Source organism: Pocillopora damicornis, chromosome 3, assembly GCF_964200805.1.
Source record: "Pocillopora damicornis chromosome 3, jaPocDami1.2, whole genome shotgun sequence".
Taxonomy (NCBI): Eukaryota; Metazoa; Cnidaria; class Anthozoa; order Scleractinia; family Pocilloporidae; genus Pocillopora; species Pocillopora damicornis.
Genome location: NC_142672.1, coordinates 31,330,067 through 31,350,561, shown reverse-complemented (window position 1 = coordinate 31,350,561; position 20,495 = coordinate 31,330,067). Strand labels below are relative to the sequence as shown.

At 35.8% G+C, this 20,495-nt stretch overlaps 2 protein-coding genes across 5 annotated transcripts; one reads left to right on the top strand and one right to left on the bottom strand.

Moving 5' to 3' along the window:
• Positions 1-702: 702 nt before the first annotated feature.
• On the top strand, positions 703-11,809 carry LOC113680604 (adenosine receptor A3). Of its 3 annotated transcripts, none has more exons than XM_089200758.1 (2): positions 703-809; positions 10,797-11,809. In XM_089200758.1, exons 1-2 carry the CDS (start codon positions 804-806, stop codon positions 11,724-11,726), a joined length of 936 nt encoding a protein of 311 aa, XP_089056884.1. In that variant the 5' UTR covers positions 703-803; the 3' UTR covers positions 11,727-11,809. The 3 variants fall into 3 exon arrangements, with proteins under 3 accessions (XP_089056884.1, XP_089056883.1, XP_027053441.2); XM_089200757.1 differs by having other exon boundaries at positions 798-937; XM_027197640.2 differs by lacking the exon at positions 703-809 and adding an exon at positions 3,837-3,961.
• A 5,696-nt stretch (positions 11,810-17,505) lies between these two features.
• LOC113680611 (uncharacterized) lies at positions 17,506-19,270 on the bottom strand. 2 transcript variants are annotated; one of them, XM_089200764.1, is made up of 4 exons: positions 19,121-19,270; positions 18,657-18,702; positions 18,018-18,188; positions 17,506-17,806 (listed from the first exon to the last, which is right to left on the bottom strand). In XM_089200764.1, the coding sequence occupies exons 1-4, from the start codon at positions 19,145-19,147 to the stop codon at positions 17,535-17,537; spliced, it is 516 nt and encodes a 171-aa protein (XP_089056890.1). In that variant the 5' UTR covers positions 19,148-19,270; the 3' UTR covers positions 17,506-17,534. The 2 variants fall into 2 exon arrangements, with proteins under 2 accessions (XP_089056890.1, XP_089056889.1); XM_089200763.1 differs by lacking the exon at positions 19,121-19,270 and having other exon boundaries at positions 18,657-18,869.
• Positions 19,271-20,495: the final 1,225 nt, after the last annotated feature.

Sequence of the window (20,495 nt, the reverse complement as noted above, 5' to 3'; positions counted from 1 at the left end):
AGCAAAGGACGATGCCTGTATTGAATGTTGTGTACAACCACGTATCGCGTTGTTAATACAGACCGATCACACAAAACTAGATATGAAGCAGCAACTACTCTATGCACTAATGACCGTTTAATATTTTTTTCTGCGTGGGAAAGCATTCAGCACGGCCAACCTAACTTTTATTCTATTAATTGATGGTACTTTAAATTCACGCATACAATATCTTGCTTCAACTTATCTGTTCACCGAATCAATTGCAATATATACATACATTTTGCAGAAAAGCATTCGATCTATCCAATTCCCTTTCTTTTCGATGATGGTACTTTTAAATCACGCTTTCAGTATCACTCTTGACCCATTCCTGTTAACTGAATCAATCGTAGAGATTACTTGAGAACACATCTTTCCTCTTCGAAAGAGATATTCAGACAGTGCGGCTCCAAACGGCATTGTGCTTGAATAGCTAAGATGTTTACCCTTCCTTCATTAGACTACATCTTTAGCTTGAAACATCAACAATAGCACCAATGTACACTGTACTGTGCGCGGAGCAAGGTTAATTTGAGCTTCGAAGTTATATGTATTGAATGGCTCAGCTACACAGCCATTGAACTATCCACAAACAAAAACTATTAATACTCTGTATAGGCAATAGAAACAGCCGCAGTTTCAATACCAAAATATTTCAGGTCATAATCATTAAATTCTTCTGAAGCATTCAAGTCAGAGACAAGAAGGAAAGAGTACTTTTATGCCGAAATTTCATTCAACTTCTTCCTCTCTCCTCTCTGTTTCACATCCTATAAAGCATTATGCAGGTATGGATTTTTGTGTGTCCATGGCGCCTTTTATCAGTTAAGGAATTTTCTATCCAAACACTCTTTAGATAAATTTAGAATTTGGCTCACCTGGGCGACGGATTTGGTTTTGAATGGAATTCTTGCAGGTAATATTAATTGCGATAGTTCCCTAAATTATACCAATGTAAGCTTTATGCTGGTGCACATCACTTGTTCATTCGATATTTTTTACAGTAGCACGCTTTACTATTGATCGTTTAAATCTTGGTTTGTTCTATATTTTGTTATTATTTTTCCATATTCATATTTGATGTATTTACTCGTGTTATTTATCCATTATTTCCAAATTTCCCGCTTTGTTTGGATACTCGCATTACTTTGGTTATTTATTTTCAGGCTCTTTTTAGCTTGGGCCGATTATTGAAGTCTTTCTTTCAACTTTCGTCTGACTTTTTCAAATACTGGTCCACGTAGAGTAGCACCTCACACAGTTCAGTTGATTTCTACAAATGTCCGAGTACAGAATACTTAATTATATCGCGGACAAGTTTGGTTGTTGCGATGGTAACAATAAAATGGCATTAATAACTAATTATGCAGTGGCGACTTTGTCACCAAACAGATTTTAGTTGCCTTGGATCTTTAATAAGCTTCTTCATGAACAGGTTTTATCCCTTGCTAACAGCGCCCCAACAGTCCTCCAACAACCCTCTTGGCATGCTCTTATAACTGTTCCACAACTGTCAAGCTTACTCGTGTTTGAAGTAATTTAGTGTTAACAACCGAGTTGAAAACGTAAATTGGCCACCATAAAGAGTAAAAAGGCTGACGTTTCGAGCGTTAGTCCTTCGTCAGAGCGATTGATGAAGGGCCCAACGCTCAAAACGTCAGCTTTTTTACTGTTTACGGTGGCCAATTTACGTTTTCAACTCAGTTGTTAACACTAAATTACCTGCTATACTCTCCCACCGACGCAGCACCACAGTTTCTTTAGAAACTTACCCCTTTTACTCATGTTTAAGGTGATGAAACTAATTGCAATTCTCTTACTATAGCGTGGTAGAATTGTATGAATTTGCATTCGAAATATGAAAACAGAGAAAAAAATTAAAAGGTGACAAAAATAGGGAAGGAACCAAGTTTCACGTGTTCAAGAAATTCATCAATATTCAACTAGGAGATATAAAGTGAGTTTTTCACAGCTTTAAATAAACTAAGATCCTTTCATCCAACAGTGAGGCAGCTGATATCATGCTACGAGTTGAAAATAGTTAATGTCTTACATTTATTTATTATTTACAAAAACATAAACACAGTAAATGATTAAAAGTATTTTTTATACCTCATCAAAGAAGTTTTTGTTACAATATTGCTATCGGAAAAGAAGTGTATTTTATTTATTATCATTATCTCTATTTCGGAATTAAAACATGTAATTTCAAATTTTTTAGTGATCTGTGATGAAAAGGCGACGGCAGAGCCAATTTAATTGGCATATTGGTATATAACTTGTTACGCCTACTCGGCGCGTGCGAATTGACAGGAAGTTATAGAAGCTAATACAAGGTATTAAAATTTTAAATTTGACATGAAACATTGTAATAATAAACAGCTTTTGTACTTGACTCAGCATTTTAAGTATATCACGTTGAAGTCTTGATTATAAACTAGGATTCTCCTCATAAGATACAATGTATATGGCCTTATTAGAAATTTATTAGATACAGTAGTCCTCAAGGGGTCTTTTTTTTTTCTTTTTTTCATTTCTTAACTTTAACAACTCGGAATTGACTCAGTCAGAAAATCGTTGTAATATGCCAGAGTTCACAGAAATACCAGTTGGAGGTCAAGAAAGGTGATACAAGTCGACTCAACATATCTAACAAAAAAGATGTCAAAGTGACAAATAGGGTTAAAAACTATATTTGAGTACGGTAGGCTTTGAAGACTTTGTGGAAATACCAAGGTCCACAACTTTTGCCTCGGTTGGTAAGCAGGACTCGGGCATAGCTCGTGGACATTGTGAATTTATTTTGGTTGCCTAATGCGTGGCATGAGTACAGGTATACGCTTATTCTTTGACTTACTTTCCAGTTCACAATTTAGTTAACACATGCTTCCAGAAAGTTTTGAAATAAATCGAAAATGAATCATTGTAATGGTGGGTGAGTGAGAACAGATTAATCAAATTACAAGCACTTCGAATGAAATATAAAGCTGCCCGACACTTAGACTATCACTAATGGAGAATACATTCGGTAAAGTTCGATTAGATGATTGATGTCTGACAGAGCACGTACTTGACGAGGTTGACAACTCTGAAAATCACCACTGAACGAAGATACGTCAGCGCGGGGTTGTTGAAATAAATATGCGGCATACAGGTATTTCCCGTGGATATGAGATCTTGAAAAGGAATATGATGAACTGATATAAATTATCAATCAAAAAATGAAACCATCTCAAACAAACAAACAAACAAAAAAACAGCTCGGAAAAGAACACAAAAACAGAATAGCATTACTATATTTGTAATTAGATCGCATATCATGTCTTACAGTTTCTTAGCCACTCCTTAGAGGCATAAAAGATGTATGAGAGTGATTTGAAACTCTACTTTGTGTATTGGGCGAGATCATTTTTTAAAGACATCAATTTGGTATCAGTTAGATCATAGAGTTTAAGATCAACAAGTGAGACATTTTTTCAAACGAAATCGATATTCGCGCAGGAGTAAATTAAAAGAGTTTAAGGTATAATCCTATGCTGATTTAGCAAATGCAAGATAGCATTTGCAATTTTCATTGTTCATAATTGCCGGCTGTTGTTTAAACGTCTTTCTCTGTATTTCTCTTTTGTCCGTTACCATTATCTTTATTGCATTTCTGCATAGTCATTGGCACATCTGTTAGGTTTAGCAGGACAAATTTCAAACAGGCAAAAAATCTACAACCTACGTAGCCTTTAAAAGTTCAGCGGGTTTGCATATTGATGCTACAGAGACTCATACAATTTTAATTAAATTCGGGATTTTCTTTCAATGAATTAAAACAGCAGCAGGTGTCTGCGAACGTTTTTGTAACAGTTCACTTTCGATAACTATATATCAGCCTCTTCCTCAAAAAGCGCGGAGTAGCGTCTCTTTGGAAAATTTGTTTTCAAGCTTACCGGTAAGGCGTTAAACTTATCTGATATTTGTTTTAAATTTGCGACATACTCTAGGCAAGAAATGGAAAATATAAGCTGTATGGGGGAAAATATATTGACACTGGTTGGAAGATGTATTTTGAAGTGCAGTCAAAACACTCACTGTAATGCGCACTGCATGATCAAGGCATTTTTTTTTCTTTTTTTTTATGGGTCATGTCTAGTTGAAATATCAACTAAGAAGTGTTGAATGAACGTTTTCATTAGATCCAAAATGAACATATAAAAGAAGTGCGAGCCTTCAAAATTCTTGATACTGTGCGTTCATTGCCTCACGAAGTAGGTAAGAAGAACGGTGGGGCAAATATAATCAATCCAAGCTGAAATTATAAGTTGTAGAAAAAGAATAAGAACAAAAATTAAAAATAAAAGAAAAAAAAAACCAAAATGATACTTTTAAGTGGTTTGACATTAAGTTTCGTTCAGCGTTTCTTCATATGATAAACTTATGCAAGAAGTCGACCCTTTCCGTACGACGACAGATTGTGACAAACAGTATTCGTCGTTCATAATTTTTTACAGCGTTTTAAACAAAATTAATTTATGTTCGGCATCCAGTTTTATTGGCAGGTGTTCAAGGATACTTGGCAAATGGGATGCATATTGAGACTTCAGGCTTTAAGAATAATCCTGTAACTGAACATGAGAGCAATGATTCAGACCGAAAAAAAAAACCTGCAACCTTCTACAATGAAAAAACTAGCCGTGTTGTTTTATTTGCAAGACAACGGGAAAACATGGTAATTCAAAAAAGTATCCTGACTGTAGATGCTGAACACGAGATAACTCACAATAAGCCCAAAAACAGGTTTGAATTCTTTTATGATCGATGGAAAATGCTTGTTAGACGCGCCAAGCTTTGAAATGCCCTAGCAAAGCTTCAAGAAGAAAACATTTCTTAAAGCTTAAAATCACGCGGATTAACGAAATCCACAGATCAATGCTGTCTTTTTTTCTCATTATCTCTTATAGAAATTGAATTCAACGGGCGTTAAGGAACGGAAAAACCCAACCCATCCCATTGTTCTTAGGATTTTTGTCTTTGTACTAAAAGCGCAGATAATATTTAAACGCCATGTTACCAGTGAAATTGAAAACGTTGAAACTGTGTCTATATTATGCCTACAAACTGTAAACTGTTATCTTTCTTTCCCAGATAAAGTTTAAAAGAATTGGAAGTATTGAACCAAGAACATACCAAAAAGAAAATATAAATGCATATCGCTAAAAAAAAACTAGGCTGTATGATTGATCTGCATCCAATTTTATTTCAAGTGTTTTAGTGAGTTGTGTAATAAGTATTGACTAAAACGTTTAAATTATTGAAAGCAATTCAACCCAGCCCTAAGAAATATTTTTGGAATTTTGCTTCGTGTTGTTTTATCATATTTTTGATAATGTAGAAAATTGCGATCACTCATGATCTCCTCTTACTCTTCTTTGTAGAAATCAGTGGAATATGAAATTGTTGAGCTGATCTGCAAATAACTTTTATTTACTTACTTTAGAAACAAGGATTTTTGTCAGAACCTCGAAAAAAAACGCAATTTAAAATAAAGAGATTTTACTAAATATTTTTTCTTCTTATGATGACAAGGATATCTTCGTTTTCAGCCTCACAGACTAGTGATGCGGCAAAGTGCTTTTAAACGTAAATACCTGTTTTGACTTTTTCACAACTTACTTAATGTCCTCTCTTTGTTTGTGTCCCCAATTAGCATAGAGATGTTTAGGAACTTGTTATGAATAATTTAGTGAAATATGTGCATCTTCTCACGTTCTACTCTGCAAGGAAGACATAAACTTTTATCTTGAATTGATCATAACTATGAGACAATTTTTAGTAGTCCTTTAGAACCGGCAAAATTTATGATTTTTGACAAGTATTGCTTCAGTGGCTTGATGGCAGAATTAAAATTGCATACAAAGATTGATATATTCTTAACCGTTTATTCATCACTTCACGGATTTTTTTAGAACCAACATCATGACCAGCTCCCAGTTGGCTTGTTAGCTCAGTTGGTAGAGCGCTGCACCGGTATCGCAGAGGTCATGCGTTCAAATCCCGTACTGGCTTGAATTTTTTTCAGGCCTTATTTTCACTACTGCCTAAGTAGTTCACATTACTGCGAGGATCACTTTCATTCACGTCTTTATCCGCAGTTCAAATATATGACTTTCATATATTCTTAACCGTTTAAAGATGGATAGGTTTTTCAATTGATTCGACTTCTCGATTTGGGTATATTTACTTTAATCTAACTGTAATTCAGGCTTGCAACGGTTTGTTTGACTAAACTATGTGATTGGCATAAAAAATTCGCTCCATCCTCTCCACCATAGAGCTGTGCTCTTATCTATGCCTTCCTTAGGGTGGGAGAGGAGTAGTCTGTGCTAAGGTAGTTTTTTTTTCTTGTTGTCTTTGCTTTTATTTAGCGACTAATAGCTAACTACTAAAAATAGGAATTAGACCGGACGGAAAATGCACCTTCTGTGCTAAAGTAAGTGTAAGACACCAGTGATTCTCAGCTGTTCTCTGAGATGTCATGGATGGTTTAGAGGGAGACCTATGTAGATCAATTAACGTCTACAAAGCAAAACACTAGAACAGCGAAAACAGCGAGTTTTAAAACCCAGGGAAAGTCAGTTAGAAATAAGCTGAGAAGACGTCGCGTGAGGTTAACGAATTGCAGGAGTCACCTTCGCCCTTCAACACAATTCAAAATGATTATGACCTCGAAGGCTTGACCTCGATCGAGCATTTTTCATAAGAAACCAAAAATATCTGGGATTAGATTTAAAAAGATCCAGTTTTATTGAGACATTCTTTTTCCCTTTTTATGCACGCTTCAATAAAGAATTTTTTTCCTTTTTAGCACCTGTTATATATGTGGTTAGAGAACCTTCTAACAAAATCTATTAAAAATTCACATACGAACTCAAAGTCATCAGTCAGTCATGCCAGAAATGCCACATTCGAGAATCTTTCTTGATGGAACACTTTATTTTTGGATATTTCGAAATAGTGTGAGAAAATTCCTTTATTAAACATAAATCTTATGTGTCACTAGTGTGTTCTTTCGTAATCTTTACAAACACTTAGGCCAGAGGAGTCAACCTGACTAATTTTTTTCACGGTCTCTGCACAATATTCATTGTTAAGTTCTTTTGATTGTTTTTTCTTTCGTTGTTGGTCCTTTCCGGAGAAAGAAAATACAAGACAGTTCAAAAGCAACAAAATTAAATGCACTTAAATGACAGTGATTTGCAAGGCCACCAATCATCTTGCGTTTCCTTGACGAAGTTTTCAAACAAAATTATTGTCACAAAGACTTACCAATGTTGAAACCGTATTTGATTGGAACCAAACTGAGTGATCCAGCAGAGTACTACTAATTATCTTTTCCTAAATTTTCCGCATTTTTGGTTAGTGGCGAAAAGTAACCCTGTGGGGTTTAGTGATTTCAAAGATTTCATGCAAAAGATTTGGGCTTCTCTTGGTCTCATAGTTAAATACATACTAATTTTTCGTGACATTTTCGTCCCGCTCTGTGCTTTTGTTCTTTTTTTACACAGCTTCAGTCTGATCACCAGGACAATTAAAACGGACATGCCTTTCCATATTTTGAGTTATTCTTTAAAAATTCACAGTACATTAGAACTCATAGTCATCACTAAATCCAGCCAAAATGGGGTAGATCTTCAAAGATACTTGTCGTTCCAATCTTTCCTATGGATATTTTGGAGAGGAATTAGAAAATTTCCTTCATTAAACATCCACTCGATGTGTTGCTATTGTGTTCTTACGTATTATTTACAAACACTCTAGTCACAGGAGTCAAGATGACTCATGGTTTTCTTTCTTTGGACAAAGTTCATTGTTGAGTACTTTTTCATTTGTTATTGTTTCTCTTTTTTCCGCTTTTGGCAAAAGGGAAAGAAAGTGCAGTTGGTAACGCTTATCTGCATTTGATTTCCTTAACGAAGTTTTTACACAGACGTATTGTCACCAACGAGTAACTGAGTGAAAAGGACAAATTCACCGGGCGGGACGTAAATATTACAAAATACATTAGGGACGTTAACAGGAGACAAAAAGGGAGGCACTAATCCTACGCATTAAAACAGCAAAAAAAGTACGCCTCCAGAGGCTTACTGTTTACCAATTACCGACAAAGTGAAAAATTATCTAGCCCGGAGAAAAAATGTTGAGCATCTCTGCTGGATATTGTTTGATTTAAATCTCTATAGTCAGGCTATCAACATTGATTGCTCTTTGATCGATGTTTGTTTTTTTCCCCCGGCGAAAGCGGAAAAAATAAACAAATCAACTCGAAACATTTTTTATTTACACAGCTGCAGTAGTAGTAGGTTGAAACTAAAAACATAAATAAGAGTAAAGTTAACTAAGAAAAACAAACTACAAACAAAAAATGACTACAAACGAAACGAAACGAAACGAAAAAATACTTATACTGATGATAAGAGAAAAACTGATAATAAGATAAAACTGCAATAACAAATCACTTAAAGACTTCTAAAAAAGAGAACTGCGCCAAGTGCGACTTTAAGAAACTAACTTAAAAAAGTGATTACGCGTGAGAGAAACTTGCTTTAAATACAAGGACTGCGAGATAACGTGCCGTATGTGAAAAGTGCAAAAAAAGTGTAACTAACGAAGAAAAACGCCAACAAAGTTATCAATAAACACGAAAGAGGAAGTATGACATGTAAAGAACAAAATAAATAGATACAGAAAAATAATTAGAAAGCACTTGGAGCTTACGGTTATAGTAATAAGAAATTCATAATAGTGAATTAAAAAGAGAGAGATAAATCTGTTTGTTTTTGCTATTGGTTCAAAATGAGATACTCTTCCCTTATATAAATGGCCTTTTCTACCTTTATTTGAAAACTTTAGTTGGCAGAATCCAAAATCGTGAAAGACTTTGCAGAGTATAAGTCATCACAAGCATTACAAATGTGGCGAGTGTCTCACCAATTTAGTGCTCAAGCAGTACGGTCCATCAAAACATTTCTAAATAATAACAACCTCCATGCATTACAATCACGGTATCTGTCGAGGATTTTCCATGGGAGAGTAGAACGGTCCGAGCAACAGGAAAAAACTGCAGTTTATTTTGTATGCTTCAACAGTTCAATGAACGGAGCTTTTTTATCTTTAAAAGTACGTCATAGACGTGGGCAGGATTTTAAAAACACAATGTTGAAAATTTTATTTTAGAACTCATTGTCATCGGTTAATCCAGCTAAACGTGGGAATCCTTCAAAAATGCTACCTTATAGAAAAATATTTCTATGAATAGTCAGAGATATGGGTAGTATAAGAACATTCCCTCATGTAAAATCCACTTAGTGTGTTACTAGTAAATTCCTTTGTATTCTTTACAACATTTTAGCCACAGGGGTAAGCCTTTCGTTTATTTTTTTTTTGTTTTTGGCTCTATTTTTTCCGCTTTCGTAGACGGAAAAACAAAAGCAGAAACGTCATCTCGTAACCAATACAAGAGTAGCAATCATTTTGAAACAAGTATTTGTAACCAGAGACTAACCCATGTTAAACATCAGAAATTAAACCATGCAATTTTTAACGGAGTAGCTTAATAACAAACTCTTTATGCTTATCGATTTTCCGCGTCGTCGGTGAGTGGCAAACAGTAGGCCACAGGGGGTTTATTTTTTCGCTGATTCATTAGGAAGGATTCTGGGCTCTTTTTATAACCTTTTTACACCTGAAATATATTTTTGGGATATTTTCGTCCTGCCCTGTGCCTTGGTCCTTTTTTTTAGGACCGAGGCTACTTCTTTCTGTCTTTTTTGTTTGTTTTTTTTTTTCTTAATAAAAAGGTTTACCACACGTCTGCTTTCTACCCAGTGAAGCTTTCGATTTTAACACACCATAAACAAATTTGCCGCTAGAAATATTTCCTGATGTATGCGCCAAGTCTCCAGAAAAATGAAAAAATAAACTGGAAATCGACAATTTTCCGTTTTATTTGTAATGGTAATCCAATTATAAATAGAATAAAAAAAATTGACTTTACGTAAGTCGGAAAAACAAAAAACATAGTTACCATTTCTAATTACGATCCTTTGTTACACTAAATCGAAACGTGGCAAATCTAAGAGCGACACATCTAAGACGTAAATGACACTGCACAGTTGAGTGATTTATTTCGAAATATTTTTAAGGGTTGTGTGCATCGTTTCTTCCAAGGATTAAAACTTACCATAGGCTTATAAAGAGATGACGAAATAAACAACTATCGGTCTTTATTTCCATTGTTTATTTTGCATCTTCGTTTATTCAACTCAGGCCTCCTAAAAACACTTGGGATCTAGAATACGCGCGTACATGTTGCGCTCTCGTTTGCAATATTTAGCATGTATTATCATTGATCCTTCGATTGGGAAAAATAAAACAGTTTCGAATTATTTGACAGGAGAAAGCCGGGAAGAGAATCACTAACGACAAATCTATTAACACCCAGTCCGAGAGGGGTCTTTGGTAGAGTAACTCTGACGATCGTACATGTCAGAATATGATTAATTGCTCGAAACATTTTACAAACACACTTAATATGAATAAAGGCATTTTCTCTGTCTCTTCTTTTATAAATCACAGGAAACAACAAAGTTACTGGATTAAATTCCCTCCTTTAATGCACTCGATCCGTGTATAAGTTTACAACCTTTGTATACCTGTTCCATTATTTTATTTCAATAGCGTTTTCTGATCTTAAAGATGTCATCGTGTCCTTTTCGTCTTTCATTTAGGCAAAAGCAGAAATGGCAACGTTTTATACATTACAACAAAAGTCCTTCCACGTCAGCAAGGAGGAAGGTTATGCGTGGTGCACGCTGTTCTTCGTTGAGGCAGCTATTGTCATCGCCCTTAACATGTTCGCTATTATCATTTTCAGTACTGACCGCCGAGTCCGTAAGCATAGTACATATCTACTCATCAACCTATCAGCAGCTGATGTAGGTGTTGGCGCACTTGTGATACCAGCATCTGTCCTCCTTCGTGGAAATACGTATGACCTTTGGAATGTGAAAATAAATCCTATTGGGTTAATTTCTGCATATGGAGTGAACTTGCTGTTTTGTGGTAGCTCGCTCGGATTTTTGGCCTCAATATCCGTAGAGAGACTGCACGCCACGAGAAATCCAATAGGGCATAGGTCCATGTCTGGATTGTTTTATAAAATTTGGGGCGCAAGCATTTGGGTCGCGTCGCTTATCTTTACTTTGTTTACAATTTTTTTCATGTATTATGACCTATTAGGAACAAAAATTTGGTTCTTCGCGGCGTCAGGTGTCTTCTGTTTGCTTTTGATTCTGTGTTGTAGCTACTGCGGAATCTTTGCAACAATTCGATGTGCTGAGCAACCTCGTCATGAACACCGCGGACAAGCCAGAAAAGAACGAAAACTTACCATAACACTCTTCATTGTCACATTAGTCTCTCTCTGCGTGTGGACTCCGTATGTATTTTTCACTTTCTTGGAGGAACAAATGACTCGCATATTATCTGACGAAGCCCTATTGCGCTTAAGATGCATTTGTGAGTTGCTGTTCTTTGCCAACTCGTTTGTGAATCCAATCTTGTATACCATCAGAATACCAGAGTTTAGGAGAGCGGGTATTAAACTTATAACCTGCATCAAGGACTCTCCAAGTAGACAACAGTCACAATCGACGTGAAGATTCCAGCTGGATGACTGTGAGAAAGATGAATTGGCTTTGGACAAATGTATTATGCAGCAATAAATGAACTTTTAAAGGTTGTTGGCATTTCGTTCTGTATGACCGCAAAATTTATCTCCTAGATGCCACGAAGAGCCGTCCAGCTTCCATTTCCTTTAAAGCAAAGGTTCACCCACCCACAGCTCCCTTTCCCGTCACGATCGATATTTAAGTCCCTTCCCGTCGCAAGTATCAGGTCTGTTGTTTTTATCTAATTGAAAGACTGTGGAAAATTTTGAGAGAAGAGTTCATTCAGACGACGATTCGTTTTCACCAGTAATTAGCCGTGCGGTCAACCACTTATTCTATAAACACCTCTTTCAAATCAAGGTCGCGGTCCGCACTAAGAGTTATACGGAACGAGTGTTTTTCCCTTCGATTAATGAGCAAGTACGAGTGTTACGGGTAATAAATTACTGGAAGAAAAGTAGCGACCGAGAAGAGCAGGGTTTTAAGATATCATATCTTACATGAATCTGTCGAGTCTCGTCAAACAGAAACCGGAAGGTTTTAAGTGACTGACCCATACATGAAAAGCAAAAAGAGTCAATTTAAAAACGTTTTTTAGTTGCAATCGAGTTTTTAAAACACATTTTTAGGTAAAGCAAAATTGTCATATTTATAGAAGAAATTGGCAATAACTCAATTGAAAGCCTGGCGATAGAGGCAGGCTTAGATTTTAAGGGCAGGTTTAGATTTTCCGGCTTGCTGACCAATCACAGTGCGTATAGAAGCATTAGCTATGATAATAGCTGTTATTTAACAATGAAATTCTTTCTAAATCCTCAGCCAATCAAACCACATCAAGAGTAAGAGGGTATCTTTAAAAAGAATTCGCAACCACCATTCAATCATTCATTGCCTTGTTACTGAACTTGTTGCTCGACATCAAGGAAGGTAAGTGACAGAGTTTCATATGAGCTCTAGCGTCAGTTATTTGCTTGAACTTCAAAGAATGTTCAAATCAATTACTAAGATATCTTTAAATGCCCTCTGCATCAATTATTTCAAATGTATTACGCAAAAATCGCCAGCAATAATAATGCATTACATGAACATTTAAAAACCAACAACTGCTATTCCATGGTGTTAGCTAATTTTATAAATTCCGAAGGTTGTATGTAGGAAAAGGAGCAACGTACGTCTCAAAAATCTTGACTTGTTTTATGCGCTCTACTGAACTTCGTCATTAAAATTTATGGGACCTTTAAAAAGCAGATTTCGGTTATAACAACATCAAACAGGAAAATGAAAATCTAAAATTGAAAGAGAATAGTCAGAGATGGAGAAGGGTAGGACACATTTTAAAGGACCACATCCAAATGTTCAAGTTAAATTTTTTTTACGATGATACTATGCCTTATAGCTTCATCAAATCATTGACCGGTGTACTCCCTCATGGATCCCGGAGTTGAAGATTCCGATGGCATTCAAATTCAACTCCCCATGAAATAATTGTTATTTTAATGCGCTAGGAACAAGTAAGTGAATAGTGGCACATGAGAACTTTAGATGTATATGGAGTTTGGACACCCCCCGCCTGGAGGAATAAATGTTTTCAAAGTTTCTCAGGGCTTCCGCTCATGAATATCACAGTGTATTTGTTTTGACTATTTTGCATTTTTTCCTGTTTGGCATCTTTAGGCACAAACCATGATCACTGCCAGAAATTTCTATCATAAAAAGAAATAACAATTTTGACCATCGATAGCCTGGTTAAATCAAATATTTACGACTGTGCTTAAAACAGTGGTTGTTCAAAATCAGCTGAACAAAGTTTAATTTCTTCAAAAGATTGATGAGTGTACGTTGAACTTAAGATGTTGTATTGTGCCGACTGAGTTGACACTTTAAAAAAAAGTTGATTTACGTAAATTAAACAAAAATTGTCATTCTCCCTCTTTGGAAAACAGAAGGGAAGGAAATTTTTTAAAACTGAGCTCCTAATGTTGCAGATTGTACAGATTGTTACGTAAGCCACATGAAACCAGCTAAGAATAGGAACAAGACATTGTTAAGTTAATTTACAACTATTGGAAGGGTTATGCGTAAATAAAATGATCTTAACATTTTTACCCAAAAAATAGCAATTGTCAGTCTTGCTCGCCCAGGTCTTTTACGTCACTGGAAAAAATCCAACTGCCAGCCAATACAGAGCGTGCTTTCAAGCTTTAACTGTGTCTCTATACAACCACTTCAATCGCAGAGAGGGTATCAGAGTGAGAGGGCTTTTATTGTGCTCTATCCATGTACTCAGAGTTTACTTTGGCTCTCTAAAGACATCCTGTGTAAAATATTCTGTTTCATTACTAATCGCCGTCAATGCATCGAAAAAAGACGGATACTATATTAAATCCAATCCCAACCTCCATATCTGAGAATTATTTTCCTTCTTTTTTCCATACCTCCAGATATGTTTTTATTTGTTGACTAAACTTTTCATCTTACAAAAGCAATGTGTTCATTTTCCAGAATCCCGATCCTTGTCAGTCTCTTCAACCTCCTTTAATTTCAGTACAGCTTTTTTGTTTGGGTTTTAAACTCTCCAAATATCATGCAAATTAAATGTCATTAAAATTCCTCCGGTTCAACGATTCTTTCTGGTCGTTATTATCCCACCTGGTTTATTAAATATCGGATTCATAAGACACCTAGTGTCCCCTTTAATGATTATCCCATTTTCATAAGCAATGTCGTCTTTTTTCAGGACTGCAAGGAGTAAACGTTGAATGTAATAGTTTTCGTCGCTAATTTGTGCTTGGACACCAATATATTTACCAGCGGGATCCACGTATTTTTGTTCTATTTTATAATCAAAGCCATTTCGTAATAGCATCGCGACACCTCTTACATTACTGCTCCCGTGAGCGAGCTCTAAAAGAGCGCCCCATTCAGCCTTTCATTGTTTCTCTTTATTGCGTGTGGAATGCGTATCTTAAAGAAAAATCATCTGTGCATTTTGTTTTCTACACCATGCAAATATTGAAAGTCGTTTCTTAAAGTTACTCAAACCTCTTACCTTCAAAGTTGACATTTTAACATTTTCACAAGAATCCATCTGATGGGAGAGCAGTCCTTTGAAGGCTGCTGCCAATTGATATAACATACAGAAACGCATATATATAAAAACACAAAAATACTGGAATTTTGGTATGATAAATTGTCTAGAACATATTGACGGAATTTTTTTACTGAAGGAGTCTCGCATCTTTTCGTCCAACAGCCATGCAAGGTCCTTAACATAATATGCCTTTTATTTTCTCCAAATAGGTATTCCCTGACTCACTCATCGGACAAACAATTAACACATTAAATTAGTAAAATAATTAAAACAATTAAATATATTGGTAATTTTACTAATACATGTATGAGTTAAAACTCCGTGTCTTTTTCAGGGAGATCGATTGTCTTCCGGGCAATTGAAAGCTAATCGGCACTGCATATTGCAGTTGTTAACGCGTAGTTATTCCAAGTATTCTGTACTCTTCAGAAAATGTTGCTCGAAAAAAAATCTTAAAAAAAAAAAAATCTTCAAAGGATTATTTTCTAAAGTTTTGATAAATTCCGAACTTGCATTCATGATGTGTAACAAAAAAAAAATCATGCTGATTTGTCTGTTTGGAGACTGACCAACCTGAAGGCAAACGTATCTTTATTGGGGCCAGACCTTGAAAATAATTATTGGATTGACACAGCCAAAAAAATGAAGAAATGGCGCGTTAGCACTCTTTGCCTGTGATTGATTACGAATGTGATAAACAAAGACTGTATTAACCATTTTAATACATGATTCTTTTGTGCATGAACAATTGAACAAAACACTTAAGTCCTAGAATGTGTACTCGTTAATCTCATAGAGCATTATGCCTTGAAAGAGTGATATCTATGTCTACACACCTTCATTAATCATTATTTAATAAGTTAACAGCAGTTAAAATTCCAACTAGAGTTTATAGCATGAAGCAACATGGCCAACTCACTTGCGAGAACAACTAGTTACAAAAGTATGAGAAAAGCATGATAGGTAACAGCTACTCAGACATTGTGCCAGAGAAACTTACCTAATGTTGTCGACAAAAATGAGTGGCCCTCAAGGTATGAAGAATTACAGTGTAATTCTTCAGACTTTGATCTATTAAAAAATCTCTGGAACCTTACTGATGAAGTTAAAGATCAGGACTTAGTCCCACAAAAAAAATGAAAAGGGAGGGAAGGAGGGAGGTGTGGTGGTGTGGTGGGAAGGAATACACGGCAACGCCAGACACGAAGAAACGTTCTCCCCTCTATACCACGAAGCAAAGGAGGACTTGTAACGATCATCTTTAAGGTTGAAAATTGCCGGAAAGAGAGATTTATTACGATGGATGCATTGTTCAATTAAGAAGTTGAAGTTTTAATCAGCTGCTTAAAACACTAACTTGGTGGGTAGGTATGGAGTAATTTTACATAAATAACTATGGACTGGCATATAGTCACGAACCTTAACTTTGCTCACCGATAAAGAATACATTAGTCCGCTGTAGTTTTATGTGGACCTCAAATTTCTTCATATAAACCAAATGGAGTTGCAGGTCAGCTGAGCCGTAATTAAAGATAGCGGGTAGTGGGTAAAAAGTTTCATAGCCGTCCTGATAAAGTTACGTGGGAGTCCCGTAAGATCGATAAAGAATACATTAGTCCACTGTAGTTTTAAACGGACCTCATATTTCTTCATATAAACCAAATGGCCCCACCTTGAAGCCAATATTCTCCTGAACGGCCCTCACATCAAGAAAGCCAAGGGTTCTTATGATTGTTTTCCGAGAATGAGAGGTAATCTGTCATCGCTTTTCAATCTTGGATTTACGTTATGTTAGCAGAGGTCGTTACGAAGATGGGTTAGGGAAATGCAAACAGCTATTTTCAAAGAGCCTTTGAAGAACCTTTCTACGTTTTGAGTTGAGAACAATTATTGTACCTTATTCCTTACCTTTAAGTTTTTTGATTTTTCTCACAAGAATCCTTCTGATATTCTTTAATCTGATGATTTCTGTTGAAATAGGTGAAACACGATTTATAGATATTTTAGATAAATCTTACAATCGTCCTCAAAGTTGTCTCACACTTGGCGAGTCGAAGGTTGGTATGATTGTGTTCCGAGAATAAGAGTTAATCTGCTGTCGCTTTTCAATCTGGGATTTACGTAATGTTGGCAAAGTGCGTCACAAAGTTGGATGGGGGAAAATAGAAAAAACTACTTCTCAAAGAGCTTTTGAAGAACCTTTCTGCGTTTTAAGTTGACAACAATTATTGTGCCTTATTCCTTACCTTCCCATTCGGCTCTGATTTTTTGCGTAATAATCCATATCAATTTCCTCAATCGTTTGCGTTCTGTTGAAATAGGTGAAACATGATTTAGAGATATTATAGATAAATCTTATGACCCTTTTCAAGGTTGTCGATAAGTTGAAGATTGATATGATCAAGAACCGAGAATAAAAGATATTCTCTAATCATTTCTTTTCAATCTGGGATTTAGTGTTTGAAGAGGTATCATGGATGGAAGTTGATGTACAATTGTATTGTTAGCTTACACTTCGTTTTAACAGCTAAATCTTTTTCCTCTTCTTAATCAGCTGTATCCGACACTATTTATTGCTAATAGAGATCATTTGATCGGTACGAAAAGAGAAAAGAGGTGCTCTCTTAGTAAAATAGCTTTTAACTGGTAATAAAGTCAACCCTCCTGATGGGCGACCAGATTTTGCCAAACACGATGAAAAAAAGCTAAAATAAAATCATAGCTGTTAAAATCAAAACTAAAATTGAAACTAAAGTCAGATTGGACTCACTCTCTTTGATTTCCTCTTCTTCGCCAGATCCTTCGCCAGATCCTTCATCTTCTGCTTCTTCCAATCCTATGTAGTTTGCTACTTCTTCCATTTCTGATTCGTCTGCTTCTTTTTCCATTTCGGGATCTCCTAATTCCTCTTCATCTTGTTGTTGTTGTTCTTCTTTGGGATCATCCTTCGAGGCCGAATATGCTGGCTGAATATGATCTAGAAACCAAGATAGTCTATCTTCAGCATTATAGGATGTCAAGATTGAAGTATGATTTGGACCTCGCTTCAGGCGGGCAGTTAAACCAAAGACCTGTTCTGTACTGGAAATCCTCTCACATCATTCTTTTGGAAATTAATAGAATTGAGTCTTCTGGGGAGAAGTTTCATGATAATGGATTTACTCCTGTATGCCTGGATATAAGTTTACCATTTTGTTGTCTTGTAAGCGAGTCCAACTGGAGTTCTAACTGAGAGAGCTTATGATAAAGTTGGCCTTGGTCCTTCTCGAATTCACGAAGTTTTTGATCAGGTCGGCCTTGGTCGCTCATCATTTGGTATTCATTGTGATTCTCATTGTCCACTTGCTTATTAGGTGTGCCTAAAAATAAAAATAAAAAACAGTTTAATTCACTTTGGCAGCTATGGTTTATTTGTTAACAATCAGCTAATAGTCGAATATCATAAGCAAATTGTAAAACAAAAAGTATATAATCAAATAAATAAATAGGAAATTGAAGGGATAAACGAAGAAAACAACATGTTTCGAACAGGCTGTCATGAAGCATTTTGACAATTTATCTAGGGAGTGGACTAAAATACTGTTTGAACTGATTTTTCAAAGAAATGGTGTTAAAACACTGAGACTATGTTTTACCACCTTAAGGCTCTTAATTTGGCCCATACATTATTCAGTGTATTTTTCAATTCGGGTTTTGAATAATTATTTATGACCTACACTCTTTAAAGCACGGTTTAGCCCTAAGATACGGCAACAGATTATAAACTGTTTATTATCTCCCGATCACACTGAATCCATGGCATTTTGTTTCTCGAGGTGGATACATACCATATGGTTTTGCGGTCGATAAATCAACTACAGCAAAGGTCACCACCTTTAATAAAAAGTGAAGAACAAGCTTTATAATATACATGGAAAGAATAAACGAGTAGGCTAACTTATTGTTAAAAATTCAGTTATCTCGCAAGCCGACCTTGCACCTAGCCAGAAACGCTATAAATGGCTACGCGTAATGTCAGGGAATCCGCTGACCAGACTGGTAATCAACCAATCAAACACTTATACAGAAAAAAATAAGCTAACCAAATATGGCAGTTAGCCTACTGTAATGCAGCCAGTCCATGTCGAAAACGCAGCAAGCCGACGATGCAGCCAGCTTCCTAATCATTACCTATTGAGGCAATGAAGTTGCAACCCCACGAATGGGAAAATCGGCTAGCCTTGCCTTCACCTGCATCTCGATCAAAAAGACATTTTTCAACGTCTTATCATAAAATACAAGGAAGACTTACCACAAATGCTATAATCGAGGATGCCATTCCGAGAAGTTCACACAACTTTAAACTTGACTACGGAAAAAGAAGATTTGGTTTAAAATAAGAAATTCTATGGGATATTCTAAAATAAAAGTGTCTGCGTTATTAATATTAATTTTAAAAATATTTATCCTAATAGTTAGCATCAATCAATGTTATTATGATTAAATCTAGTGAGGCATAAAGACAAGGGTTTAAAACTAAATTTTTGGTTACAAAGCTTTGGTGGTGTGAGCCAATGCTACATCTTGTATAAATGTCATTCTCCTATTGGAGGTAAACAACTTTCATTTCATAGGTTCAATCATCAAGTATAAAACAATTGTTTACATATTTTATATCTTTTCTCAACAGGCCGTCGAGGCTAAAAAAACCATGGGATTTTGAAACGCCCAGCATCAAGTTATCTTTTTTGTCTTTTTATCACCATTTTGAGCAATACACAATTTTCACTTCAAGCACAAGTAATGTAAAGCTGCGAGTTTAGCAGTCTTTAATAGTCTAGTATTGAATTTTTTTAAACGTAATCGTTAGGCTTTTGACTCGTTTTTATCATTGTATACACGCAGTTGGAAAGCATTTAATGGTGGAAAGATCAAATAACTGCAACGCACACACCATAAAATTGCTATCGACCAGGAGATACTATGTTGCAGAAGATAGCCTGAAACCGCCATTTTTAGAGTATTAGTTAATATGATGTTGGGTTTTATTCACGCAATAAATTTTGATATTAAAAACCGTTGTTACTCGATGTGTGAGGTGCTTTTATTTTAGTTTTTTCTTCGTTCAGAGATATCAGAATAATTGTGCATTCGAGGCTTGGATCGGTCAGTGTGTTTTTTTCCTTTTTTGCAAAGTTATCTTACGAGACTCCCACGTAACTTTATCAGGACGGCTATGAAACTTTTTACCCACTACCCGCTATCTTTAATTACGGCTCAGCTGACCTGCAACTCGTTATCGATTGTAGTGCCAACGCACGCATGTCTTTCACCGGCTATACTGTTCATGTTAAAGCATGGGTCTTCGAAATCAGTGTTCCATCAGGACAAGTTTTGGCCATTGTAATTTTGTTGCGTTGGCCATTACGTCTGACTTGTGTTTAAAACTGTGTTTTAAGGCGCTCTTCAATTGGAGTGTGTCATTCAATGAGTTCTTTTGCCTTAGTTTTGTCGTTAATCATAGCAAAAACTCTATTTCTGTGTCAAAAAGCATTGCGGTTACCCACAAAAGAAGGACACGTATCTAAGGACTGATACAATACTAAAATAGGTAATTAGAACAAAATGATTAGTAATAAACGAAATTCTATCATATAAAATGTTATACTGCATAAACATATCGCAAC